The sequence below is a fragment of the Emydura macquarii genome, unplaced genomic scaffold, assembly GCF_026122565.2.
Source record: "Emydura macquarii macquarii isolate MOO-44397 ecotype Brisbane River unplaced genomic scaffold, CSIRO-AGI_Emac_v2 contig_2988, whole genome shotgun sequence".
Lineage (NCBI taxonomy): Eukaryota > Metazoa > Chordata > Testudines > Chelidae > Emydura > Emydura macquarii.
In genome coordinates this window covers 4,398,368-4,426,322 of record NW_027133125.1, presented here as the reverse complement: position 1 = coordinate 4,426,322, position 27,955 = coordinate 4,398,368, and the positions used below count along the sequence as shown (strand labels likewise).

Sequence of the window (27,955 nt, the reverse complement as noted above, 5' to 3'; positions counted from 1 at the left end):
AGGGAAGGCGGAGGAGCAGAGGTGACGTGTACAGAGTTCACGGAAGAGCTGACAAACAGGACAGGTTTTCCCGACCTGGGTACGTTTTGGAGACACTGAAATCTTTTCCCATCCCAAAGTGGCCAGAAAGGCAAAACTTCCAAAATGTTCCAGAACCGAAAATCTGACCCCCCATGACCCCCCATGAGTTTGCATTAATTGAAACGTTTTAGTTTGATGCTAATGAAATGTTTTCGTTTGATTTCAATCTTCTAACATGTTGGGTTTTGGTTTTTTTTTAAACTATAAATCCACTTACATTGCAAGACGCAGCGTCGTTTGGAACCGAACAATCAAACTCCCTGGAAATTCTGCAGCCAGAACCGTTGGCCCGTTGCCAGGCTTTTAGCTTCACATTTTCGCACTGTTTGCCTTTCCCGCGAAAAGGTCCGGTTTTGCCGAAGCAGCGTTTTTCAAGAGAGAAAACGCTTGATTGGAATTACCCAGCTCGACTTGGCAGGGCACCGCGTGTGAGTCGAATGCTCCGTGCATGGTAGTTAGCGCTCCAAGCACCTCAGCTCTCTGGAGTGGTGTAGACGGGCTTGGCTCGGACCGGCACTGATATTGGCCTGCTGGACGGGAGTTGAAATCCTCATGGTGCTGACCTCGCTGTGTGCTTGATTCCAGCTCTGCAGCTCCCCCGTTGCGTGTCCCGCCTGCCTTGATCAAGGGCCGTGTATAATGACCCCTGGAACAGCTTTAGTTCCTTGCTAATTACCCAATTAGCTCTGCAGAGCTGCAGGGGCCTTCGGAGGAGCAGGTGGATGGGGTGACGATTGGCTCTGGCATGGCCCGGGTTTGCTGACAGAACCCCAGGGCTGAGCTGGTGAGACTGATTGGGTGACCTGCCTATTAATCTGGACCTCGATGCTATCTGTAGGGCTGATCAGCTGGGTGTGAAATCTTCGCAATGACCGGAGACACTACTTGAAATTCAGCTGGTGCCGAGAGCAGCTTTGCGCTGCAGCAGTGGAAATCCAGCCTTCAGGTCTGCAGAAGTTGGGTGCCAAAAAGGCTGTTTTGTGAATTTTGCAGGAAAAGCAGGACATGGCCCAAGCTGCTGTCAGGTTGAGGGCAGCGTTCTCCTGAATTTCACTTCACCAGTGAGCATCACCCGGCTCCTGGGATGAGGCCAGAAGCAGAGAGAAAACGGCTGACTGTGGAGACACCCAGGAGAGGCTGCGGTGCGGGGGCTAGGCAGATCCCCGTGGGAGAGAGCTTGAAACCGAAGTTCCAGAGGTGAGAAATGACAGGCAATCTGGGCCTTAGTTTCTCTTTGTCTCTGACACCCGTCCACATAGAGGATATTTAAACATGGAGGATGTTAAGCACAAGTGGCTAAAGTTAGACATTGTTAAATCAGCAGGCCTGGATAACTTGCATTCAAGAGTTTTAAAAGAGCTGGCCGAGGAGCTCGCTGGACTGTTCATGTTGATTTTCAATACGTCTTGGAGCACTGGGAAGTTCCAGAAGACTGGAAGAAAGCTAATGTTGTTCCAGTCTTTAGAAAGGGTAAACAGGAGGACCAGGTAACGATAGATCCGTCAACCTAATTGCATCTGCATTCTCTGTTCCAGGCACAGAACGAGGATCCAGTCCCATGAATGGTAGTTGAGGACCTTTTAGTGTCAGAGCTGCCCCACTCCAAGAGGGTGGGCCCCACTGCTAGTTAATTTCCCTGTTTGCAGATCACTCAGCAACATTCACGTCGCGCCTCCTCCACAGATGCCCCTGATGTGGAGGGAGCATGAGGATGGTTGCGATCACGCCATCTGGGGCTGGGCTCTCGTCTCTGGCTCAGGAGATGCAAACCGAAGGCCCTGATGGCTTTTCTCGCCGCGTGCACGGCTCGGTGCCTGGCTTCCCAGCGGTCCACGGGCCCCATTTCTCTGCTAATGTAAATTAATGACTCCGATAGAGTTTTGCCTCTTTACATCGGCAGAGAATTTGACCCTGTATTTCCGACCCCTCCACTCAGATCATTCAAAAGCAGCTTCCTGGACTTTGCTAAACGATCACTGACGGGCTAAAATGAAGGATGGCCCATTTCAGCCCCAGCTGGAGATTTGCAGACAGTGAAAAGTGACACAACACAGAGGGACGTTTGCCGGACATCCTCGGCCACGTTTTCCGCCATGCAAGTGACAATTAAAGGACCAGATCCTGCGCGCCTCGGTCACGCAACGCTCCGGTTGACGTCAGTGGGGATTTTGTGTGAAGCTTTTCGGCGTGTCGCTCTGCCGTGCCTGGCCCATAGGGAGGTTTTGGGATCTACAACTTGTGCTGTGTCCTTGGTTCTGCAAGTAGATCCACAATGACCGCATAGATGCCTCCACGGAGTCAGAGTTTAAGGAAGTTTGCACTGAAGAGACGCCGGAGAACCCGGAAGATGAGTGTTCTAGTTTAAAGTCCCCGTGTGCATCTGAGTAATTTACCTGGTAATTCTGGCTCTTGCCGGCAGCCCCGTGTTTTAATTAGTGCTGCAAAATAATGACTCGTTAATGGTCGTTCATCATGTTTAAATGAATCGTTTCTCCTCTGCTTCTCCTGCCGCTGTAAACGGAGCCAATCCGGGGAGCAGTAACTCGCCAGGTGGCCTTCGTGTCCAGTCGAACCTGCTCCGACTTTGAATGCTGACGGCGGACGAGCGGCAGGCACTGAATCGTTGGCAGAGATTATATGGCACATAACGTCTGCCTGAGGAAGAGACCCCGGGAAATCCCCATTTTTGCTGGGAGAGATTTCGCGGGCAGAGAAAGAGGCCAAACTTCTGACGAGTAACCGAGTGATTTGGGGTGTCCAATTTGGTGCACCTGGGACCTGGTTTTTCAGAACGGGCTGGCAGCCCCCGTTGATTCCCGTTGGAATTGCGGGTGGTCGGCTCCTCTGAGGACCAAGGGGACTGAAGTTGAGCACCCAAATGCAGAGGCTACGTCTGCAGATTCTGCCCTCGATTACTCGTGTTGAGGCTGTGTCCCAGATTCCCACGTGGCCACGGTGTGTCTTTGTCCCCGCCCACCCTAGTGGCTACTCTAGGTAGAAGTTTATGACCTTGCTCCTGTGTTTATAGACAACAGATCATCTGGGGGGGCATGACGGCCCATGGGAGCGCTATCTCTCCAGGTGGTCAAAGGGTGATGGAGAGTCATACTGTGTGTGTGTGTGGGGGGTGGGTGATGAATTATTCACCTTGAGCGGCAGTCCGGTGGCTAGCAATGTGCTGAGGGGGGCGGGCGTTAGCTCCGAGATCCGGCACCTTTCCCCTGGCTGGGATCTCTGTTGTTCGTTTCCTTCTCTGATGAAACCCCACGATGGTAACTTTGCTTTTCTCTCTCGCTCTTTTCTTTAGGAATCCACAAAATCCTCCAAAAGTGCCCAGCCACGACGCAGACCTTCCAGGTACAACCCCTGCGGTCGCTCCCTCGGCCTTTCCCCCCCGCACCAGGCCGTCGGCAGAGACTCCCCCCCCCCCGGCGAGGAAAGCTAGCCTCTAGCTCCTATCCTCCTTCCCTTCCCCGCCGGGGTTTCCAGCCGTGAGCGATCAGTGTAGACAGGCTTGTTAACTGCTAGATCAACTTCTATTTAAAAGTGGAATCTGGAACTCAGAACCCACTTGGAGCCGCCTGCTGATGGCTGGTGCCGTGGCTTGTGGCCGGGTGGATGCCCGAAGTCTGAGGTTATAACCAGGTTCCAGCCTGCTTGAAACAAGGGAAGAGTTTCTTCCCCTTGTGTTGGTGGCTCCTGAGCTGCTTGCTCGTCCGCCAGTGGGTAATTCACCAGAGCTCTCGCACGGCGCTGGAGTGGGGGGGTGCGATGCTGGGCTGCAGGGTGGGGATCCCAGGACGGGGCACGCTCCCCTCTGAATGGTCCCCGCGGGACTGAGCTGCAGGATTGGGGCCAGAATTTTCCCCTTTCCCCAGCGGGACTAAGACCCCTTCTTGCCCCCTTTCCCTTGAATACCGACTTGGCATCTCTCCGCTGCATCCTTCAGCCCCAGCCCTGTGGTGCACCGAGCTCCTTTCGCTTCCAGTGACGTCACTGGGAAGGAGGGGTACTCAGCGCCTTGCAGGATGGGGCCGGTTCTGGGGGTCCTTTGGGCTCCCCCGTCCCTCAGACGCCCCTTCCTTCATCCCGCCTCTCTCCGCTGGACGCCTGTGGCCTCCAACCCTCCCACCCCCGCTTAGAAACGCTGAGCGCCCTGAGGGAGGCCTGCTCTGGTCCCACCACCGCAGGGTTGAGGGGAGGCTGCCTTGGCGGCTGTTTCCATCTGGCTTATCTGGGAGCCCCACGGCCTGTGTGCTCGGTCCGTGGCCGGCTGCCAGGAGTGAGAGGCCTGCTGCGCGCGTGCCAGGCAGGCGCCGCTCTGCGTGAATCTATTATTTCTTGTCACCGAGAGACGCTCCCGGAGATACGGAGCTCCGTGCCAAGTGACACCGATGGGAACGACTGGCACCTGGAGATGGGGCTGGGCCGGGGAAGGTGGGACCTGGCTAAACACAGGGGGCCCCGGAGGGCCGTGTAGGGGACAGGCTAGCCGCTTGCCACTACCGACCTGCCGGCGTCAGGCCGGACCGTTGGGCGGTTTAGCTCAGGACAAGGTTCCCAGGAGCCGGGCTCTCTCTCTGCCCCGGCCTGGTGTTGTCAGTGGCCGTTCTGACAGCGGGCGCGTCCCACCCCGTCCGCTGCACCGGCAGCAAAGCTGGGGAGCCCCGGCACCCGGCGAAGGCGACATCTGGCTGGCATGTTGTCTCGTGGGGGGAGCGGTTGCATGCCGGGGGACGGGGGAGTGCAGAGGCCGGCAGGGCGACCTGGCGCTGTCTCCGAGTGCTTGGACGTGAGGCTGGTGTCTAGAGTAGGGGGTGGGCAGCCAGGTCTCTGAAACGCCATTCCCAGAGCTGCCACGGAGCCCCTGTGCGTCCTGCGCAAGCCACGTCGCCTGTCCGTGCCTTGCCCTGCCCGTCCGTGGATCGGGGACGGTGATCATTAGTTGGCTCAGTGACTTTGCGCTTTGGGTGGAGGAGGGCGCTGTGTAAACGGCTCCCGGCTTGTGAGACCTTCCCCCTGGCGCAGTCCAGCTGGCACCTGAGCTGGCCGCTTCTTTCTTGGCCCAGGAGCGTGAGTCTGGCCCCGGCCATGGAGGACAGCTGCGAGCTGGACCTGGTGTACATCACCGAGCGGATCATCGCCGTCTCGTACCCCAGCTCGGCCGAGGAGCAGAACTTCCGCAGCAACCTGAAGGAGGTGGCCCAGATGCTCAAGTCCAAGCACGGAGAGAACTACCTGGTAAGCGGCAGCGCCCCGCTCCCAGTCAGCAGGCAGCCGGCTGGAGGGCCTGGGGCGGGATGGCATATCGGGAAGAGTGTGGCGCTGACTGCGGAGAGGGTTTCTGGAGGGAGAGGGAGCCGTAGGGGCTGGGATCCTGCATTCCTGGCATTGCCAAGACATCCACCTCCCCGCAGCGTGGGGAAGGTCCTGGCACCGCGTTCCAGAGTCTGATGGGACTCGGGAATCTCAGGAGAGAAGGACCCGGATCGTCAGACTCTGGGATTAATACACTCAGGCATTCACAGTCACCAGGGTTCATTACAAATGTAAGAATGGCCACGCTGGGTCAGAGCAATGGTCCATCTAGGCCAGGGTCCCATCTCTGGTGGTAGCCGGTGCCAGGTGCTTCAGAGGGAATGAACAGAACAGGGCAATTTGTGAGTGATCCGTCCTGTCATACACACTCAGCTTCTGGCCGAGCATCGGGGTGCGTCCCTGACCACCGTGTCTCAGAGCCATTGCTGGAACTGTCCTCCAGGAACTTATCTCATTCTTTTTGAACCTGGTTTGAACCCCATTGTGTTTTTGGCCTTCACAGCATCCCCTGGCAAGGAGTTCCACAGGTCAACAGTGCATTGTCTGAAGAAGCCCTTCCCTTTGTTTGTTTTAAACCTGCTGCCTATGAATTTCATTGGGTGACCCCTGGTTCTTGTGTTATGTGACAGTAAATAACACTTCCCAATTCGCTTTCTCCACGCCATTCCTGATTTTATAGACCTCTGTCATATCTCCTGTTAGTCGTCTCTTTTCTAAGATGAACAGTCCCGGTCGTTTTAATCTCTCCTCATATGGAAGCTATTTCATACCCCTAATCATTTTTGTTGCCCTTCTCTGTACCTTTTCCAGTTCTAATATCTCTTTTCGGAGATGGGGCGACCAGACCTGCACACAATATTTCAAGGTGTGGGCGTCCTATGGATTTATATAGAGGCATTCTGATATTTTCTGTCTTATTATCTACCCCTTTCCCAATGGTTCCTGACATTCGGTCAGCTTTTTTGACTGTTGCTGCTCATTGAGTGGGTGTTTTCAGAGAAGACCCCACAATGACTCCAAGATCTCTTTCTCGAGTGGGAACAGCTCACTTAGACCCCTCATTTTGCATGTACAGCTGGGATTATGTTTTCCAATGTGCATGACTTTGCATTTACCAACATTGAATTTCATTTGCCATTTGGTTGCCCAGTCACCCGGTTTTGGGAGATCCCTTTGTACCTCTTCGCAGTCTGCTTTGGACGTAACTGCCTTGAGTCATTTTGTATCCTCTGCAAATTTTGCCCCCTCACTGCTTACCCCCTTTCCCAGACCATTTCTGAATGTGTTGAATGGCGCTGGTCCCAGTACAGACCCTTGGGGGACCCTGCTATTTGCCCCTTTCCATTGTGAAAAATGATCATTTGATCATCTAGTCCAGGGGGTCTCGGCCGTCTCTCGTGGAGGGCTCCTGCTTACCTGTGGCTGGGCCATGCCCCTCATTTTGCCAGAGGGAAGGACACCTGTTGGTGACCCCGCCCTGGGGCTCTGCCCCCCAGCACTAGTCTGATCTCTTGCGTCCCGCAGGCTGTAGCATTGCACCCAGCCGTCTCTGACGCAGGACGCGAGCTCCTCCTGTAGCTCTGTGCGTCCGTCCCCACTTTGGTGTGTGTCCCATCACCAGACGTGGGCTGCCCTGGGCCGGGCAGCGATCATGCTCGCGGCCGCTTTCCTGAGCTCCCGGTGGCTAACAGCGGCTCGTCTAGCGGGGACTTCCCCGCAGCAGTGGCCCCGCAGCGTGCAGGCCTGGATCCCTGCTGCGGGGCGACCCCAGCCCCGGGGTCCCCAGCTGGCGGGAGGACAGAACGAGGAGGCCGTTTCTGCCCTGCAGGCCAGAGGGGAGAGTTTTGTCCGGGAGGTTGCCATGATAATGGGTGTGGTGTCTTTCTCCCCACCCAGCCAGCTGGGGGAGCTAACGAGCTGGCTCAGCGCTGCTAGTTCAGGGGGGCAGCGTGGGGCAACTGAGCATCCCGGGGCAGCAATAAATGAAGCCGACGAAATCCCCCCCCGGCTGCCCCTTCTTCCGCGGCGTCAGGGCCCCGCTCCTTGCCTCGCCTTCCCGGCCCTGCATTTCCCCACCCTGCTCTGCGCCGAAGAGCTGCAAGATATTGCTGCTGTGACGCCCCCCTTCTTCCCCCAGCCCGTGCCGATGCCCATATCTCTGCGGCGGGGCTCTGCCCCCCATCCTCGGGGCTGGGGCCGTGTCTGTGCGGCGGGGCCCTGGCTCCACCGTTGCTCTTCTCCTAACTCTTTGCTTCCTTTCTCTCCCAAGCTTTTCAATCTGTCCGAGCGCAGGCACGACATCAGCACGCTGCACTCCAAGGTAAGCGCCGTGGGGCGGGGCAGGGGGGGGGGGGGGCGTTTGCGCTCCAGGCACCACCCTGGGCAGGGCAGGGAGTTCTCCACTCCCGGGAAAACGGGCCGGGAGGAGCCAGAGGGCGGGGCAGGGGTGAAGCTTGAGCATTTCGCTCTCGCCTCCAGGTCTGTGCCCACTCCCGCAACGAGTTTGGCAGGCCTCAGCCCCGCACCCGATGGGCCACGTCTCCAGGCAAGGGCTGAATGGGTCACGGAGACGGAGCGCCCCTCTCAGCCCCACATGGGGGTCCCCCGGGGTGGGGGAGGCCCTGGGGCGTGTGGGAGGTTAGGCCTGCCCCTGTTTGCAGCCCAGAGAGCCCCCGTCCCCCAGCTCCAGAACCGACGGGGGCGATGGCTAAATGAAAATCTCTGTCCAGCGACAAACCCCGTGTCGCTGGCGCCCCTGAGGGCGTGACTGCGGCCACGGAGGTGCCAGAGAAACCCTCCGCCGGTCAGACCCGCTGACGAGACCCGGCCTCTCCAGGCGAGCCAGGCTCTTCCCAGCCTGCGGCCTCGTGGGCCCCCCTCTTGGCGGCGTCTTGGCTCTGGGGGCCGGCCCCGGAGCCGCCTCGTAACTCCCCAGCCGCGCCCGGTGGCTGCCGGCTGCGACGGGCCCGTTCCTGATCCCAGCAAGCCGCCGGGAGCTGGTGGGGGACTCGGGATGGATGCTGGGGGCGGCTGAGATTCAGAGTCTGATCCCGGGCAAAGCAAGTGGGGCTGCGCCGCCTCTGGATCTCCCACTGACGGACTGTTCCTTAGCCCCACGGGTGTGTCTTCTTTGTCCGCTAACCCCATCCTGCCCCGGCAGGATGGGGCCCTGGGTTTGTGGGGGCTCCAGCCCCTCCCAAGCCCCGTCTGTGCCAGGGGCTGCCCTTCCCTGGGGGCCAGGAGTCCCCCGGGTCTGCTGGAGAGCCAGCTGGGGGTGGCTGGGGCTTGGCACAGCCCTACATCCCGCCCACATAACCCCTTCCCGCCCGTGCCCCGCGCAGCCTCCGCCCTCTCTCAGGCACTGGTTCCCTCTGTGGCAGTCACGCCTGTGTCCTTTACCCTGGGCAGGTGGTGGCCAGGGGGCCCCGCCTCTGCGGGGGGTGGCGGTGGGGAGGGGAGGGGGCCCGGCTAGCCAGCGCAGCCTGTGGGGCGGGGCGGGATGTCGCCACACCAGAGCTGGCGAATCTGGGTGCTGACGTCTCCGGGAAGGGGCAGAGCGGTGGACGTGCATGCCCGGGGGATTAGATGTGCCCACGGGCGCCGGGTCAGGGAGACCCAGCGGCCAAGGAGGTACCAGCTGCTTTCCGTTCCAGGCGTGATGGAGGGCGGGACAGGCCGGGTTCTCTGACCCCACCGCTGACCCCCGGGACCCCGGCCGTTGGCGTGGTGCCCTCCCGTTCCCGCTGGGTGCTGGGGGTGGGCGGGGGCCCCTTGTGGGAATCTCCTGTCTCCCAGCAGTGGCCACGTGAGTGGATCCCCGCCGGGTTACCCGGGGGGTGGCAGTGCCCGATTGGCCACATTGGTATGGGGAGACCCGGTGCGTCTCCAGCGACTGGTAACAAAAAAAGCCCCCAAAGGAGCCTTCATCCCCACCTTCTTCCTCCTCCTCCTCCTCCCTGCCTGTGCCATCCTCCCGTCTCTCTGTGCCCCGCCCAGGTGCTGGATTTCGGGTGGCCCGACCTGCACACGCCCGCCCTGGAGAAGATCTGCAGCGTCTGCAAGGCCATGGACACGTGGCTGAGCGCTGAGCCCCGCAACGTGGTCGTCCTCCACAACAAGGTGAGGGCGAGGGCCCCCCTCCGCCCCCGGGGGGGCAGGGCCTGTTTGCCGAGGCTCCAGGTGGGGAGGGAAAAGCAGGGGGGTGCCGGACCGGGCTGCAGGGCACAGGGACATGTGCAAGAGCAGCCGGGCATGGGGGGAGAGGGAACATCTGGAAGACATCAGGCAGGGGCTGGACTGGGGACATGGGGAGATGTGGGGCGTTGAATGGAGCCCGGCCCTAGGCAGGGCTGGGAATGAGCCCGGCTGCACTTTGCCGGGCAGGTGGAGGTTACCCCGGGGGAGTCGGTGTTCGGAGATGCTCCCTTAAGAGCTCTTAGCAGGGTCAGACTCGCGCCAACGGCCCCTTCTGTGCAGCAGGGGATGTGTGTTTGAGTCAGTGCCCCGTGCATCGCGCTTGAAACTCCTGGGTTCTCGGAGTCAGACCCTGCCACGGTCGCCTCCTGTGTCACAAACCTACCCTACCCCGCCCCCTCGTGCAGCCTGCACGGTGCTGCCTGCCTTTCACCCACCCCAGAGGTGGCTGCAGCTCAGTGGTGCTGCATGTCTCGGGGTGGCAGGGTGCTTTGGGAGGAAAGAGGTACAGACGAGATGCTACAGAAAGAGAAATTTAACTCACCACTTTTCACCCACCACTGAAATGCAGCCACCTCTGGGGTGGGAGGTGACCGCTGTTTAACAGCACCCAGCTCGGCTGGTAGGAACAGCTTCTTCCCTCGTGCTCAATGCTTGATCCCACGGATCTGCTCCTGCAGTCCCGCTTGTCTTGTCTAGCCCTACCTTTCCATTCACCGGGGTCAGAACTCCCCTGCGGGGCTGGCTGCTGCTGGGAGGCCCAGGAATAGCCACGTGTCCCGGGGACCTCGGAGCCTGCCGCTTTGGAACGAACGCCAGAAGGAAGGGCGGCAGGGGCCCAGCGAGTGAAAGGGGAGCTGAGAGCCAGCATCATCAGTGCCTGGACTGGCAGTTCTCGCCAGCACAGCAGCCGGGTGGGAAGGCCCCGAATCAGAAAGGGGCAACGCGATGGGAGATCCTGCTCCCAGGGCAGCCGGGGGCCTAGGTGCAGATGGAGGACCCCCGGGAACCTCACCCCCAGTGCGCCGCCAGCTGCAGCCCCTGGAGGCTGACATGGGCACCGGCGTCTTGGAGACGCCCCTAGTACAATTTAGCTACCGGCGGGGTTAACTCAACCACACTCGTGTCAGGAGGTCCAATGTACGTCTAGTCGATAGGGGAGTGGAAACACACACACACACACACAGGCGTAACAACATGCTCCGTGTACATGCATGCATGTGTGTGTTGTGTGTGTGTGCATGTGTGTTACATAATTAGAAACACAATAGCTTCCAAAGCCAGGCACAATGATTCTTCCCCGTAAGAAGCTCTGCCTGGTGTTCTTCATCAGGCCAGATGAAAACTCGGGTTCCTCTAGCACCTCCCTTCCCAAGCAGTTCCCTCTGGGCATTTCGCGTTGGAAATATTGGGAACATTTTCCCTGTCGCTGAAATGCAGCCACCTCTAGGGTGGAACGTAGTGGCCGGTTACCAGCGCTCAGCGATGCAGCGCGGCAGTCCCGGGCCCGGTCTAAAGCCTGTGGAAGTCAACGGGCGTCTTTGCCTTCAGTGGGCATTGAATAAGGCCCTGTGCAAAGGACCCTGCCCGCTGGCTGGCTGACTCTGTGACCTCTCTTGATGCCCCGCCCAGAATGCCAAACGCCCTCTTTCTCCTGATCTCTCGCAGGGAAACCGAGGCCGGATGGGGGTGGTGGTCGCCGCCTACATGCACTACAGCAACATTTCAGCCAGGTGAGAGGCGCCCGGCGTGCGTGGGGGCGGGACGTCTGGAGCAGCACCCCCAAGCGTCTCCTCTGAGCCGTCTCCGCGGCCTCAGTGCCCCGGTGGAGAGAACCAGGCTAGGGACCCGCCTTTCGGAGCCCACCCCCCCTTCCTCCTGGCAGTCTCTTCTCTAGCCCATCTCAGGAGGGGCCGTCCACCCGAACCGGCCGCCTGGGAGGCTCAGCCTCTACTCCCCCTGGGTTCTCCAGTAGCCCCACCGATGCACGTCACCCCGGCCCCCGAACACACCCCGGGGACCTTTTGCCCGATAAAGCCCAAAAGGGCCTCGAAATAGCCCCAATGGCCTCTCCGGCGCCTCCTGTTTATACACGTACGGGGGGAAGTCCGAGCTCCCCCATTCCCCCTGCCACGCCCTCCCGCCCGCTCAGCGTTACCGCCGCCCGCGTTGCATGCAGGCCGGAGCCCCCCCCCCCCCTTCTGACCGTATGCATCTTCCCCTCCCCTCCCCGCAGCGCGGACCAAGCCCTCGACAGGTTTGCCATGAAAAGGTTCTACGAGGACAAGGTGCTGCCGGTCGGGCAGCCGTCGCAGAAGAGGTCAGTCCTGCGGCGCCTCCCTCCCCTGCGGCCGCAGCTGTGAGCGCTGGTCCGGGGTCCAGACTGGCGCTTGCTGGGGTCTTGGGTGACGGAGTCAAGGGCGGGCATTGAAAGGTGGCAGGACGTGGGGTGCGTGGGGCACGGATTCAGTGGGGAGAAGATGCCCCTTGGTGGCAGGGCGTGGTGTGTGGTGTATCAAATGGGGAGGGCCGGGGGGAGAGGCCCCCCAAGAGAGGTAGCTGTGTGAGCTCTGGCCCCCACACCAGTGCCCGTGCAGGTTAGAGGGCTGAGAAGCATGTGCAATGCAGGCGGAGGATGTCTGACCTAGATCCAGAGAGCGGGGACCCTTGCTGGCTCTGAGCCACGCTGACTCTCCCCACGCGGCCTGTGTTGCGGACGGGCCGATCCCCCGGCAGGAAGCCTTGTCTTCACTCGTCTGAGTCGCCCAAACCAGAGGAAGCCGGGTGGATGACTGAGCTGTCCAGGAGCAGCTCTGCTCCAGCCCCGGGGCAGGTCTACAACATCCACAGGGACAGCGGGTGGCTGCAGGGCAGTGTGCGAGCAGCTGGCCCGGGCCCCCGCCGGGCTGTTAGGCATTGAAGGTGCCTCCCCAGGAAGGGGATTTGTCAAGCTTCTCCACTGAGCGGGGATGCCCGCCACGGCTCTGAGTGACCTGCGCCAGGCAGACGGATGCCCCGCGCCAGGCTTAACGGGCTGCCAAGGGGAAAATCCGTAAAATCCTTTGCCTCCAAGCGGCATTTGCACTGCCTTTCATTAGTGCCTGCTGCTAGTCTCCCGCCAGCCCGGGTTTTCTGTGCAGGGGCCCGTCAGGGCATTGTTCCTGCCAACCCCCGGCTGGCGTGAGCTGGGAGGGGGCTCGATAACGGCCCCGAGACTTCCCCTGCGTGTCGCGGGGCGGAGGTGCTTCCCTCAGGGGAGCCGGCTGCCCGTCAGATCGCGCCAGCCAAGCTGCCCGTTAAAGCCGCAGGGCCGGCTCCCGCCCCCCGCCCCCAAGTCCGCGGCTACTCCTCCCCTGGACCGAGCGGGGTGGCCAGCCCGGCCAGACTGGATCAGAGCCCGGTCCATCCAGGGCAGGCTCAGAGGACAATTGCCCTCCTAGCTGCCCCCCTGTGATGCATCCTGGACCATGCTGGCTTAAGAGGCCTGGGCCCAGCGGCGCTGCCCCCCTCCTGTCCTGCCGGGGCCCTTTCCGTGGCTGTGATTCCCCGCGGGGCGGGGATGTAAGCCCTGCCTGTGCGGGCTCAGTGCCCAGCTGATTAACGGCGGGGAAGGGGAGAGCAGTGTCACCGCGGGCCGGGGCAGAGCGCCCGGAGGCTGGGCCCTGGTATCGAAGTGGCCAAGAGCCCTGTGTGTAGCATGCCCCCCGCTGGCGTGGGTGCTGCAGGTCAGATTAATGGGGCAATGTCCCGCTCAGGCCTCCCTGTTGGGGCAAATCGGTCGCTTTCCGGGCACCGAAATAAAACCTGCGTTCCCCTCTACTGCGCTAGGTGGCGGTAGAAGCCCCCCACCGTCCCTGCTGCTGTCTGGGTTTATTCCTTCAGGGCGCTGGAGCTGCTAAATTGCAGCCAGAGGGAGATTTCCCTGGTGCCGCAGGGAGATCTGTAAAACCAGAGGGAGATTTCGGGCCCCTCTCCTCTCCCATTGCTGCCTCTGTCTCCAGCTCTGCTCCCCTGCTGGGCTTTCCCTTGTCCTTCCTCGCTCTCAGGCCGGCACACTCCTGCCTAGAAACCGGAGCAGCCATCCGGGCAGGTGTGAACACAGATTGGGAATCCAGATCAGGCTGGCTGGTGGGAGGAAGCCAACCCTAGCTCAACACCGGGGGATCCAGCCATGGCCCTAGCAGCAGCGCAAGAGCGAACCCCAGTGCCTGGGCACCCAAAACGCCCCACTGCCAATTGGGGCTGGTGGTTTGATTTAGGAAGGGTCAGGACGGAGGGGCCACGTCCTCTCTGGGCTGAGATGTCTTGTGGAGGAATCCTGAGTTGCAGTTTAAAAGTTTGCGGTTTCCCCTGCTCTGTCTCTGTGTTTCTGCATGCCTGATGTGTAACAAGGTCCTGTGGCGGTCTGTATGTCTGTCTGTTGCCAGCTGCCCATCCTGGGCACTATAATCTGAGCCTTCTGAAGTAGTCCAGTTCTTTCCCTGTTTGGGTTACGGTGTCAGGCATTTACTGGCCTGGCACCGGAACCGCTGTGACAACCGGACCTCCTTACGCTATTCACTGCTCTTGGGACTCCTGAGCCAAACCATCTGGTGTGAGCGACGTTTGAGGAAAGGGGTTCTCTTCAGCGAGATGAGCTCGGTGCAATAAAAAAACCCAGCCAGCCTGCACCGTCTCTCGGGTTGGCTGCTCCATGTGCGTGGAGATCAAAAAGCAGCCGGTGACATGGACGCTGCAAGTCCAGCTTGGCATCCCGATGGAGGCCCAGCCGAGATAGTCCGTTCAGGGAGCTATGGCCCAGCTTTCAACCGCTAAGAGTCTCCTTTGGCCCGTCAGACGTTCCAGGTCAGGTCGTTCCACTTTGGAGAAGATCTGCCCTGGCGAAGAATCCGCCTGGTCAGTGGGCGCACGTGGCCCCACCAGCCTCGCGTTTTGCCAGCGTAGGTTAGGTTGCAAGGGCTGCCTGGATGGGGGCGAGGGGTGGTCCTTGACCCGTTAAGAAGAGCTCCATGGAGGGCCACGCCCCTATGGCGTTCCACCAATCAGCTTTTTGCGACACCTCTCCCAGCCACGCCCTCGACACTGAGCCACCAATCATTTCCCTGCTGCAGCAAAAGCCGCATCCCTCGGTCTGATCCACCAATCACCTCCCAGACTAACGAGAACCGTTCCCTGGTCACTCCAATCACCTCCCAGCACCAGGACTCCGAGCCACGCCCCTCAGCAGCTCCTTTGGTTCCCTATCCTTTATTCTGCACTGTGCGTTTTGCTAGAACCCAAACCCTCTTTTGCCCCTCCATCCCCTGCGGGATGCAATGCAGAGATAAAATTTCTAGACACCATTAGTGATTGCTTCGTGGAGCAACAACTTGTCCGGGAATGCACAAGGGGAGAGGTGATTTTTGATTTAGTCTTTCATGGCTCACAGGATCTGGTCCAAGAGGTAAATAAAGCTGAATGGCTTGTTACCAGTGACCTTACTTAACCCAATTTAACCTTCTTGTAGGGGGGAAAATATCAAAAACCCCCACCACAATAGCATTTAACTTCAAAAAAGGCAATTATTCGAGTGGTTAAATGGAAATTAAAAGGCAGTTTTTTTAAAAAAGGTTTTTCGCCTTCCTCTGTAGGTTGGGGTACGGCTCATTTGCTGGTGGATTCTCTGTATCTTAAAGTCTTTAAACCATGATTTGAGGATTTCAGTAACCCAGTCACAGGTCAGGGTCTATTACAGGAGTGGGTGGGTGAGGTTCTGTGGCCTGCATTGTGCAGGAGGTCAGACTAGATGATCATATTGGTCACTTCTGACCTTAGAGTCTACGAGTCTCTGAGTCTAAGAGTGGAATACCGGCAAGCTGCGGGGAAAAATTTTAGAAACACCCGAACAGAGGCTCAAACTAAATGTATACCCCAAATAAAAAACAAACCAGAACAGCGAGAGGACCAGAACAATGCCAGCCTGGATAAACAGCAGAGTAAAAGAGACGGTTGGAGACAAAAAGGCATCCTTTAAAATTAGAAGTAAAATCTTACTGAGGAAAATAGACAGGAGCACGAACTCTGGCAAGTCAAGTGTGAAAAATATAATAAGGCAGGCCAAAAAAGAATAAGAGCAACTAGTTTTTGCGTCTTTTGCTAATAGCAATTTTTAAAAAAATACATCATTAGCAGGAAGCCTGCCTCACAATCAGTGGGACCACTGGATGATTGAAGTCCTAAAGGAGCAATCAAGGAAGACAAGGCCATTGCGGAGAAGTTAAATCAATTCTTTGCATTGGTCTTCACTGCAGAGGATGTGAGGGAGATTCCCACCCCTGGGCTGTTCTTTTTAGGTGACAGATCTGAGGCATTGTCCCAGACTGAGGTGTAGGTAGAGAAGGTTTTGGAACAAACTGATAAATTAAATAGTAATAAGTCACCAGGATCAGATGGTATCCACCCATGAGTTCTGAAGGAACTCAAGTATGAAATTGCAGAACTACTAACCGTGATATGTAACCTATCGCTTAAATCAGCCTCTGTACCACATTACTGGTGAATAGCTAATGTAACTCCTGGCAAGCCTAAATTCAGTACCAGGCAAATGGGTTGAAAGTGTATTAAAGAACGGTAAATAGCAGGTTCCCCAAGGATCTGTACCGGGGCCAGTGCTGGTCAACATATTCAGAAATGATTTGGAAAAAGGGGTAAATAGTGAGGTGGCGAAGTTTGCAGACAATACAAAATTACTCAAGATAGTTAAGACCAAAGCTAACTACAAAGAGTTACAAAGGGATCGCACAAAACTGTGTGATGGGGCAAGAAAAAGGCAGATGAAATTCAATGTTAATAAATGCAAAGTAATTCACAGTGGAAAACATAACCCCAACTATACATGAAAATGATGGGGTCTAAATTAGCTGTTACCGCTCAAGAAAGAGTCACCGTGGATAGTTCTCTGAAAACATCCACTCAATGTGCAGTGACAGTCAAAAAAACTTAACAGAATGTCAGGAACCATTAGGAAGGATATAGACAATAAGATAGTAGCATTATGATACCGGAAAAAATACAGAGCAATGCAACAAAAATGATTATGGGGATGGAAGAGACTGGGACTGTTCAGTTTAGAAAAGAGACGACTAAGGGGAAGCTATGGTAGAGGTCTATCAAATAATGACTGTGGAGAAAGTGAATAAGGAAGTGTTATTTACCCTTTCACATAACACAAGAGCCAGGGGTCCTCCAATGAAATTAATAGGCAGCAGGTTTAAAACAAACAAGAGGAAGTATTTCACACAATGCACAGTCAACCTGTGGAACTCCTTGCCAGGGGATGTTGTGAGAGCCAAAAGTATAACTGGGCTCAGAAAAGAGTGAGATCAGTTCATGGAAGATAAGTCCATCAATGGCTATTGGCTAAGATCGTATCAAAGCTTTTGATACAGTCTCCCACAGTGTTCTTGCCAGGAAGTTACAGAAGTATGGGATGGATGAATGGACTATAAGGTGGATAGAAAGATGGCTGGATCGTCGGGCTCAACGGGTAGTGATCATCGACTTGATATCTGTTTGGCAGCCAGTCACAAGCGGAGTTTGGTCCTTGGGCAGGTTTTGGTCAACATCTTCATTAATGATCTGCAGGATGGGGTGGATCCACCCTTAGCAAGTTTGCAGATGACACTAAGATGCGGGGCGTGGTAGATACGCTGGAGGGTAAGGATAGGGTACAGAGTGACCTAGACATATTGGAGGATTGGGCCAAAAGAAATCTGATGAGGTTCAGCAAGGACAAGTGCAGAGTCCTGCACCTAGGACGGAAGAATCCCATGCACAGCTACAGACTGGGGACCGACGGGCTAGGCAGCAGTTCTGCAGAAAAGGACCTGCGGGTTACAGTGGATAAGAAGCTGGATAGGAGTCAGCAGTGTGCCCTGGTTGTCAAGAAGGCTGATGGCAAATTGGGCTGCGTTAGTAGGAGCATTGCCAGCAGATGGAGGGAAGTGATTATTCCCCTCTATTCAGCATTGGTGAGGCCGCATTTAGAATATTGTATCCAGTTTTGGGCCCCCACTACAGGAAGGATGTGGAGAAGTTAGAGAGAGTCCAGCGGAGGGCAACAAAAATGCTGAGGGGGCTGGAGCACAAGACTTATGAGGAGAGGCTGAGGGAACTAGGCTTGTTTAGTCTGCAGAAGAGAAGAATGAGGGAGGATTTGATAGCAGCCTTTAACTACCTGAAAGGGGGTTCCAGGGAGGATGGAGCTAGGCTGTTCTCAGTGGTGGCAGATGACAGAACTAGGAGCAATGGTCTCAAGTTGCAGTGGGGGAGGTCTAGGGGTTGGATATTAGGAATAACTTTTTCCCTAGGCGGGTGGTGAAGCACTGGAATGGGTTACCTAGGGAGGTGGGGGAATCTCCATCCTTAGCATTTTTTAAGGCCCGGCTTGACCAAGTCCTGGCTGGGATGGTTTAGTTGGGGTTGGTCCTGCTTTGAGCACGGGGTTGGACTAGATACCTCCTGGGGTCCCTTCCAACTCTCATCTTCTAGGATTCTATGATTCTACGATGGTCAGTGACACAACCCCATGCTCTGGGTATCCCTAAGCCTCTAACTGCCAGAAGCTGGGGCTGGATGACAAGGGGTGGACCACTCACTAATCGCCCTGTGTTGTTCATTCCTTCTGATGCAGTCTGGCACCGGTCACTGTCGGAGACAGGATCCTGGCCTAGACGGACCATTGGGCTCTGACCCAATGCGGCTGTTCTTGTGACATTTCATGAGGTGGCGGCATCACAGGCTTGTGCCCCTTTCATGCTCTCCCCGAGGTGGGCAGAGAAAGCGATCGAGAACGGACCCGTGTGAACCGGGATGTCGTATCCTGGGGCAGCCTTAGCCGCAGTTCAAGAAGATGGCCTTCTCGGCTGCCGCATCTGCGGGGCCCCAGGAGAACTGTGGGCTCTCTGTGTCCATCACAGGCCAGCATGATCAGGATTCTGACCGGGGCAGACGGGACCCAGGGTCAGGGCAGGGTCAAACCGAAGGCTGAGAATAGGAGAGCAGTTCGTGGTCAAATTCCGGGCCAGGGCCGATAGCAGGAGTCAGAGTCCGGGTCAGGTTTCAGGGCCCGGGTCAGGGGACAAGGTCCCAATCGAGGGGAGGTCAGGAGTTCCTGAGCAGGAATAAACGTGGCGCCTCCAGGAGAAGGGCACTGTTGTCTGGACAATTCCTGGGATGCCTCCTTGGTTTTATATAGGGCGGGAGGCCAATCAGGTGCCAGGAGGCTGCTGTCTGTCCCAGCCCTTGAGGCGGGACTTCCTGTGGTCTGTGTCCTCAGTGGGTTGTGGGTAGTGGAACATGAGTTGGCTAGAGCTTCTCCTGGGCGGCTGCATGGAGATGTCTGCTGCTTGGCAGGTTTGAGACCCCCTGGGCCTTACCGCCAGTCCCCAAACCCTCCTCCCGGGCTGTGAAGTTTCTGCTCACCTGGTTGCTCTTCCCGCTGGGCCTGCTTGTTTCTATACAGCCAGAGCCTTTGAGTCTCAGATGAGCCTGGATCCCATGGTGCCAGCTGCCAGGGCGTCTCCTTTGGAGCAAAGGATTCTGGGGCTCATTTGGACTTCGCTGCAGGCAACTGAGCTGACGGGTTAGGGGTGGGAACCGCTCAGTTTACGGACGGAGAAGGCTGCTGAGCGGGTATGTGGGTGGAAGGAAAGGGGCAGAGGGAATAGAGGGGCAGGTGCCTCCCTTCGGCAGCGAGGAGAGCAAAGCAGCTTGGGTGGGCTGTGCACGGACACCGCTAACCCCCTGCACCCATGTTGGTGTCTACGCCAGGTACGTCCATTACTTCAGCGGCCTGCTGTCCGGCACCATCAAAATGAACAACAAGCCGCTGTTCCTGCACCACGTCATCATGCACGGGATCCCCAACTTTGAGTCCAAAGGCGGTAAGTCTCCCCCGCCCCCGGCCTCTGGCACCCTCTAATTTCCAGGGGCACAGAAGCTGCGTGAGAGGTGGGGGGCGCTGTGGGGAGATAAGGGGGGGTTAACGCTGCAGCGTTTCAGAAAGGCTGGGGGTATGCAAGTGAGAGCAGATACGGCGTGGGCTCCGGGGACCCAGGGGTTGCCGTGTGTAGCTTCCTGCCGGCCGTGTGTGTCTTCAGCAGTGGCTCTGGGCTGGTGGAGCTGCTGTGGTGGGATGGACGTTCTCTATAAGGAAGACGTGCCTGTCTGGTTAGTGCTCTCTCAGTCTTCTCCGTCACCGGCACTGGTGACAGGGTGTTCTCGGTCCTCAGCCGCATTAGCCTTTTCAGCCATGTGTCTCTCCCCTCCCTAGCCGCCAGGCAGCTCCACTAGGGTTGGCCGTGGTGGGAGCCCTAGTGTAGACAGAGCATCTTGCTCGTAGATGTGTTGTGTGGCGGCCGTTTCTGGTGGATTCCAGAGCGGAGCCGCAACTGGGCTTATCGTGGGAACTGAGCAGCAGCGACCCTGACTCCAGGGGGATTGCGGGCACCCCAGCCCGCAGCCTTCAAGCAGGGGGTAACCATCCTCCGGGTCACCGTCTCGGAAGCTGCATGGACTCCCTTCTGTTGTCACCAGCGGGGGACGGGAGCACTCCCGGCTGGTGCCCTGAGTTCTCTTTGCTTCTCGTCATCCGGGACCCCGGGCCCTGAGGGCTGGCGGTTGGGAGGGGCCAGGCTGCGGTGTCTCACTTCGGTCTGCCAGTCGCCAGGGTGGACAGTGCGTATGGACCCCCTCGCTCCCCCTCCATGGGTCCAGGCCATTGCAGACGTTGCCTTGCCAAGTGTCGGGAGGGTGCTGCAAGGGGCAGGCAAATTGGGGAAAGGTCCCCAGCGCCGTCTCCTCCTCCCCTCCCCCACTGTGGCTGGGCTGTTTGTTTTCCTTCCCCGGGGCTAATCCCGTTGGCTAACGAATGCCCCATTTCTGATTGATGTCTTCTAGGTTGCCGGCCCTTCCTGAAGATCTACCAGGCCATGCAGCCGGTCTACACGTCCGGGATCTAGTAAATATCACCTCTTTCTCTTCTCCTCTCTCCGGACAGGCCCTTATTTCCAGCCCCCGCGACCGTCTCCCATCCGAGACATGGTCCCAGGTGACCCAGGGGTCCTTTTGCATCTCTGACTCCTACGAGCTCTGGTGTTGGCGTGAAACACGGCTGGGAAAGCGTTGAGTAGAGACAAGCCTGCACTTTGCCCCTGAGGTTAACGTTGGCCACGCAAAGTCTGGTTGTTTCTAGCACATTGTTCCCAGCCTGCTCAGGGCACTAGACTGAGATCCTGGCCATTCCAGGAAGCGACCGTCCCTTCCCACCCATCTGTCCTCGCCTTCTCCCGCTATGGAGTTTGCCTGGCTCCGGACCCGCGCCCGGCACGTGCCATGGAGACTCGCAGTGCCGGGACATGTGGCGGCGGCTGGGAAGCAGGGAGGTCGCATCGCTAGTGCTCAGTGGGGATCTCGAAGCACTTTGTGCATCTCCCAACCCGTTTGGGCTGAGGAACGGGGCTGGAAATGTCACGAACGGGCTCTTCCGTGGCACCTTCCTGGGATGAGCCTCCTTTCCCGTGTTTCGGGTCTTCTCCCTCCTGCCGGGCCCAGGAAAGCAGAGCTGGGCAGAAGCGGGAGGTGGGGAACACAAGCACAGAACCGCACCCACCGCTTACCTCCAACCACTCGACGACCTGTCGAGGCTGGGGCAAAGGTTGGGGTCGGCTCCCATCCCAGCTCCCCTCCGCCCTACCTTCCTCCACCGAGCTGGCTTGCCCGGCGCCCGCCCGGCCCAGGTGCTGATGTGTGCAGTGGGGAGCAGACAGCTTGGCTTCCACGTGCTACTCTGAAACTAGAGCCCTGGGTGGTGGGTTGGTGTGTACGTGCCCTGATGGCCGTGCTGGGAACGTCTACACTGCACTCCAGTCCTGGGGATCTGAACCAGGTTTGAGCCTGAGCTGCCCTTCTGTCCACACACATATCAGTCTGACTCGGGTCAGCAAGCGCTGAGGACTTGGATCCTAGGACCCGGCGGGGTGGGACAGAGCTTGAGTCCTGCTGAGACTCGGTTCCAGTCGCTGTCCTTCTGCCATGTGGAAGCAGCTCAAGCCACAGACCCGAGTCAGAAGGCCTGCGTAGTGTGGGCTGCGAGCCCCGGCTCGACCCGTTGTAAATCCAGGTTTACCATGCTGTGTGGACACCCAACCCAGAGCCTTTTGAGATTGCCCATCCCTCCGCTGACTGAGTCCTTGGGCTCTTGCACCCAGACTGAGTTATTCGCCTTCTTCCTCTCTCTCTAGCAATGTGCAAGGAGACAGCCAGACCAGCATCTGCATCACCATAGAGCCCGGATTGCTCCTGAAGGGAGATATCCTGGTAAGAGGCCACAGTGGCCTTTCGGTCTGTAATAGCTGAACCTCCCAGCCAAAGGGGAGCCCGGCCCAGCGGGGATGGTCTGGGGGAAGCAGGAGGAGGCTGCTGTGGGAGAAGAAACAGCCCATGGGGGGAAGGTGGAGGATGGTCCCATGTGGCCAGGGAGACGCTGAATCCTGGGGGGAACTGCCAATGTCCAGGCCTTCTTGAGAGCCCACCCACCGTTCTGCAGGTGACGATGGGGAGGGGTTTCCAGCTGTGCGTCTTGGTGCAAGGGGGGTGAAAACTGGTGCCTTGCAACGGCCACGTGCTTCCATTGCATCAACGCCGTCTGCACGCTGCATGGGCCATGGAAGTCCCGGCAGGAGTCGAGCCAGTCATGCAAACAGCAGGGTGCACGGCAGCTGGGCAGAGATGAGAGAATCTGCTCCCACTTGCCAGCTACATACGGAGACGGTGCATTGCCCAGGGCTCCCTGGAGCGTTTCCTGGCTGGATTATGGAGGGGCTGACGCCTCTTTCCTTCTCCCGGGCAGCTGAAATGCTACCACAAGAAGTTCCGCAGCCCGACCCGAGACGTCATTTTCCGAGTGCAGTTCCACACCTGCGCCATCCACGACCTCGGCATTGTCTTTGGGAAGGAAGACCTGGACGAAGCCTTTAAAGGTGCTTGGGTCATTCTTGGCAGGCGGGGGGAGGAATGTGGGACCCAGACTGGGAGGGGGAATCTTGTGCCAGTCCCGGTTTGGGGGGGTTTATTGATGAGTTACTTTTCCTGCTCGGTTTTCACATTTCCGTTCCATTGCGGTTCTGATCCAGCTCCCGTCACCCGGGTGTCTGGGAACCTAAAGACATCTCGGCTCCAGACTGGGGGACTTTTCGGAGGACTTGGAATATCATGTCACATGATCGCGAAGGGCTTCCCAAACGACGTCTGCTTCTCGTGCTTTGAGCAGGGGGTGGGACTAGATACCTCCTGAGGTCCCTTCCAACTCTAATCTTCTCTGATTCTATGATTGAATCAGAGAGAGATGGGAGGAAGGTGGCCCAGGCTTACTGGTTATTTCCATCAGGGGCATGTCTCAGACCTGCCCCAGCAGGAAGAACTCCCCGTTACAGCTGCGACTGAAAGTGCGGTGGGGAAGCTTGCTCAGATGTTCTGGCCTCAAACATGGTCTGAAAGCCTCGCTAGGCAGATAGGGCCCCTCGCATTCAGTGGCGGTGGGCATCTTGGGTTTTGTTGATGGCTCATGGAGTCATTCATCTGTACGTCTGTCCCCAGGTCGATGATTGGAGCGGGTGGCCATCCAAAGGCCGGGCTCTGTGAAACAGTGTCAAGAATCTTAGCCCATTTCCTAGCTGAAAATCGTTCGTGTCACGGGTTAGCCCCTTGCGGGTGACCCAGCAGCGAAACGACGAATGAATGGCTTTGGGGGTTGTACGTGCCCAGGCAGCTGTGGTTGGGCGGTGGCTGGACGCACACAAGCAGGGGCCATGCTGCTGACAGGATGGGACGTGTGTGGTAGATGAATAGGCGGGCTCCGTCTCCATAGTTGGGAGTCTTGACATTTTACCCAGGCTAGGCCCTCCTGGTGGAAACAGCAAAGGGTTGGCCAGGGCCCTGCCTATTCCCGAGAGACCTCTGGACTCTCCGCCCAGAGCCACTGGGGCAGTGGTGGGATGAACGTCAGGGCTCTCGTGTGGGGCAGGAGATTCTTGTGCTAGCGACCAAGGCCCCGATTATCGCCCCGCTGTCCTGAACACAGCTGCTCGTGTGTCACTTCCCCCAACGGCAGGGGAGTTGGCTGCTGCTCCCGCGGGCGCCGCCTGGGACGTGTGATGACTTTCCTGTGTTCTCTTTCCACCCTAGATGACCGGTTTCCAGAGTACGGGAAGGTGGAGTTTGTGTTCTCCTACGGCCCCGAGAAGATCCAAGGTACGGCCAGCATGCCCTCTGCGTGGGGGATTGCAGCCCAGGCTTGCTGACTACTGGATCCCGCACCAGCCCTACTCCCTCTCCTCACTCCTTCCTGTGGCTGCCACCTCTATTCCCTCCTCCTCCAGTCTCTGACCTTCTCCTTCCGCTGCACCCGCTTCCCCTTTGTCAAGCACCCCACGGCACAGGGGTGCCCGGCAGCTCCCTGATGGGGTGAGCGAGTGTGGGCAAAGGGGGCGGTGCATGTGTCCCGCGTGGAAGGGGGTGCTAATCTTTTGCCGCTCAATAACACGGCCCTGCTTGGAATGACTTGTCCTCATGGCGACCTGTCCAGGCAGGGGAGCAGCCCCCATCCCCTCCATCGCCTTCATGGAAGCCAGAGCCCTCCCTGGGCAGGACACCCCGGGTAATCCCGGAGCCTGCTCTCAAAGCGCCAGAGCCGCCTGCAGGCGCGGGAGAGGGTGCGGGGGGGGGTCACTCTGGGAGACTCTCCTTGGAATCCCATCTACCCAGCCGGTCCCATACGTACCGGTCACCGTCCACGCCCTGCAGAGTGTCCCCTCATGGCCAGGGACAGCGTAGCAGCTCCTCGCCGGGCGAGGGCCCCTTCTCGATGGTCGCTGTGCTGGTTTCTCTGTCAGGTCGCTCGGCCCGGCTCACAGGCTTTGTGCTGCCCCTCCCGGGGTCCCAACTCAAAGTCGGGCCTCTCTGCCCGAGAGCTTTCCTCCTTGTCTCCCTGCTCACTGCTGTCAGCTTCCTTTCCGGCTCCGGCTCTCCCCTCCCAAGTCTTTTCTCTCTAGCTGCAGCCTCTCGGCACTTACACCTGGCTCCTTTCATACAGGAATCCACCTGCTTCATAGATTCTTAGAGTCCACGGCCAAGGGATCATTGGGATCATTAAGTCTGACCCCCTGTATACCCAGACCGTAGAACTACCCCTAAAGCATCCCTGGAGGTCTTTTGGGGGAAAAAAATCCAATCTTGAGTGAAAAATTGCCAGTGATGGAGAATTGACCACGACCCTTCATTAATCATTCCAGTGGTGAATTACCTCACTGTTAAAAATGTAAACCTCACTTCCTCGCTTCAACTTCCAGCCGTTGGATTGTGTGAGACCTTTCTCTGTTCGACTGAGGAGTCTGTTATTAAATATTTGTTCCCTGTGACGGCATTTAAAGACTACAGTCAAGTCACACCTGAACTGTCTCTTTGTTAGACTCAAAGACCTCAATCTATTTAGTGTCTCATGAGAAGGCAGGTTTTCTAATCCTTTAATCATTCTCATGGCTCTTCTGTGAGTCCTCTAATTTATCAACATCCTTCTTGAATTGTGGGCCAGAACTGGACCCAGGATTCCAGCAGTGGTCGCACCAGTGCCAAAGACAGATGGAGAATAATCTTGCTGCTCCTACTCAAGATTCCTCTCTTTATGCATCCCACGACTGCATGAGATCTTTTGGCTACAGAATCTCATTGGATGCGCATGTTCAGCTGGTTACCCACCATGACCCTCAAATCTTGTTCAGTGTCACAGATTCCCCCATCCTGTAAGAATGGACTACATTCTTTGTTCCTAAATGCCTACGTTTACGTTTAGTTGTATTAAAACACATTTTGTTTGCATGTGTCTGGTTTACCAAGCGATCCAGATCAGTCACCTGTCCTCTTTATTATTTTCCGGGTCATCTGCAAACTTTATCAGTGATGATTTTATGTTTTCTTTCAGGTCACTGATAAAGATTTTAAATAGTGCAGGGCCAAGAACCAGTCCCCGCAGATCTCACTAGAAATATACCCATTGAATGATGATTCCCCATTTTCAGTTACATTTTGAGACCTATCCGTTAGCCAGTTTTTAATCCATTTCATATGTCCCTTGTTAATTTTATATTGTTCTAGTTCTTTTAATCAGAATGTTGTGCAGTACCAAGTCAAACACTTACAGAAGTCTATATATGTTATGTCCACATTACTACCTTTATCAACTACATTTGTAATCTCATCAAATAAATAAAGAAAGAAATCAAGTTAGTTTGACAGGATCTATTTCCCATAAACCCGTATTGATTTTCATTAATTACATTACAATCCTTTAGTTCATCACCGAGTCCCATGTCAGCCACTCCATTATCTTGCCTGGGATCGATGTCAGGTTGCCAGGCCTATAATTACTGGCTCATCCCATTTACCCTTTTTAAAAAGTGGCAGAACATTAGCTTTCTTCCAGTCTTCTGGAACGTCCCCAGGGCTCCAAGACATATTGAAAATCAACATTAATGGTCCAGTTAGCTCCTCAGCCAACTCTTTTCAAACTCTTGGATGCAAGTTCTCTGGACCTGCTAAGTTGAACAGTCCAACGTTAGTAGCTCCTGTTTAACATCCTCCAAAGATATGAATGGAATGGAAAGAGTGTTATCATCACCATGTATGAGGATGGGGCTCATCCTGTAATCCAGGCTAGCTTAGTCCCTGGCTATCTAGCCCGAGGGCAAGCCACCCTGTTACAGGACTTTGCTGTCTGTCTGTGCATCCCCATGCATGGCCTTCTGTCACTATCCATCCCGATACATGCCCCTCTGGCCGTGTGTCCATACCCATACATGCCTTTCTATCTACCACCATATGTGTCCCTCTGTCCACCTGCATACACGCCCCTCTATCCATCCCCATACACACCCTTCTGGCTGCCCCTATACATGCCCCTCTGCCCTCATGTATGCCCCTCTGTCTATCTGTCTGCCCCCATATGCAACCCCTCTGTCTGTCTGTCTGTCTGGTCAGGAAGAGCTTCCCAGTGGTTAGATCTATTCGGTCACAGAATGCCCTGCCCTGGGAAGTGCGGGGGGGTCCCGACATCAGGCAGGGCAGCCCCTGGTGAATGTACAATGGGAACAGCCTGGCATTGGCAGAGAGATGAACTAGGCTCCTTGATGAGTCTTTTCTATCTCAGATGCTATGATTCCTTTCCTCTTCCTTTTGCTCTGCCTTTTTCTGTCATCCCCCCTTCTCTCCTTTCACCTCCTGTCTCTTTCTAATACCCTTCTCCCCCCTCACACCCAATCCTGCCAGACTTTCCCTTCCCTCGATGTGTACAACAGACCCAGCTGTAGCTTTGACTGCCTTTTACTGACTCCCCTCCCGCTGCCCCCAGGGATGGAGCATCTGGAGAACGGCCCCAGCGTCTGCGTGGATTACAACACCTCGGATCCCCTCATCCGATGGGACTCCTACGACAACTTCAACGTCCACCGAGAGGACAGCGTGGAGGGTACATGGGCCGGTCCCCAACAGGCCCACAAACCTCCAGACGCAGGTCATTGTTATACTGTATTATTCTATTACCGTTGTGCCGGGCCAGTCCTGAGGAAGGCAGTCACTTCCCCAGAGAGCTCAGGCTCTAGGGGGACAGACAAGGGAATGAGACAGACAAATGTGGGGGAAAGCGGGGGCGGAGCGGGGGAGGCTGGGTGGATGAGGCGGCGATCCCTCCAGCTACCTCTGTGCACTCAGGAAGAAGTGTGGTGAGCCATTTAGATGTATAAAGCAGCAACAAGCGACGCCTGTCTTGAGGCTGCGGGTGCCTCTGAGTGGATTAAAAGACACAGTAGATCGATATCACTGAGCAACGCAGCCAGGCCGGTGATGCAGCCAGGCCAGGACAAAGCAATGCCCCATTTTGCTCTGTGCACCCCGTCGGGTGAGACCCAACAGCCTCCTGCCCATGTAGGTTGCAAGCTGGGGGGTGGGCGGTGCTCTTGCAGGGTAAGGTGTATTTGGGGGAGCACATTCCCGAGGAAGAGGGGCGCTCTGTGAGAGCGCCCCGCCAGGCGAGCCCCTCCCTCCCGTATACCGAGGCGGTCCAGCGTGAGCGCCCCCTGCAAGTCTCGGCTGCTGTGATCTGCGCAGAGAAGGGGCCTGGCATGGACGTTCAAACCGGAGGATAACGAGCAAAGGGGGTTTTAGGTGTCCCCTCTTGGGCAGACAGCTGGTCCTTTCCCGTTCTGGAGCGTGGCGACCCAGGGCCAGCAGGCGGGATCTCATACTGGCGTCCGCTCCCTTCCCGGCCCTGGGA

The 27,955-nt window shown here is 57.1% G+C and overlaps 1 protein-coding gene across 5 annotated transcripts in view; it reads left to right on the top strand.

The window, feature by feature from the left end:
* Nucleotides 1-27,955, top strand: part of TNS1 (tensin 1) — a 236,554-nt gene that overhangs the window by 121,594 nt on the left and 87,005 nt on the right. For all 5 annotated transcript variants that reach the window (XM_067529461.1, XM_067529463.1, XM_067529459.1 and 2 more), the window contains 12 exons: nucleotides 3,389-3,438; nucleotides 5,151-5,322; nucleotides 7,670-7,720; nucleotides 9,397-9,519; nucleotides 11,263-11,327; nucleotides 11,831-11,914; nucleotides 19,405-19,517; nucleotides 20,533-20,593; nucleotides 21,876-21,951; nucleotides 22,484-22,613; nucleotides 23,818-23,883; nucleotides 27,035-27,196. In XM_067529461.1, the coding sequence (XP_067385562.1) occupies nucleotides 3,389-3,438; nucleotides 5,151-5,322; nucleotides 7,670-7,720; nucleotides 9,397-9,519; nucleotides 11,263-11,327; nucleotides 11,831-11,914; nucleotides 19,405-19,517; nucleotides 20,533-20,593; nucleotides 21,876-21,951; nucleotides 22,484-22,613; nucleotides 23,818-23,883; nucleotides 27,035-27,196 (1,153 nt within the window). The remainder of the gene's footprint in view (nucleotides 1-3,388; nucleotides 3,439-5,150; nucleotides 5,323-7,669; nucleotides 7,721-9,396; nucleotides 9,520-11,262; nucleotides 11,328-11,830; nucleotides 11,915-19,404; nucleotides 19,518-20,532; nucleotides 20,594-21,875; nucleotides 21,952-22,483; nucleotides 22,614-23,817; nucleotides 23,884-27,034; nucleotides 27,197-27,955) is intronic.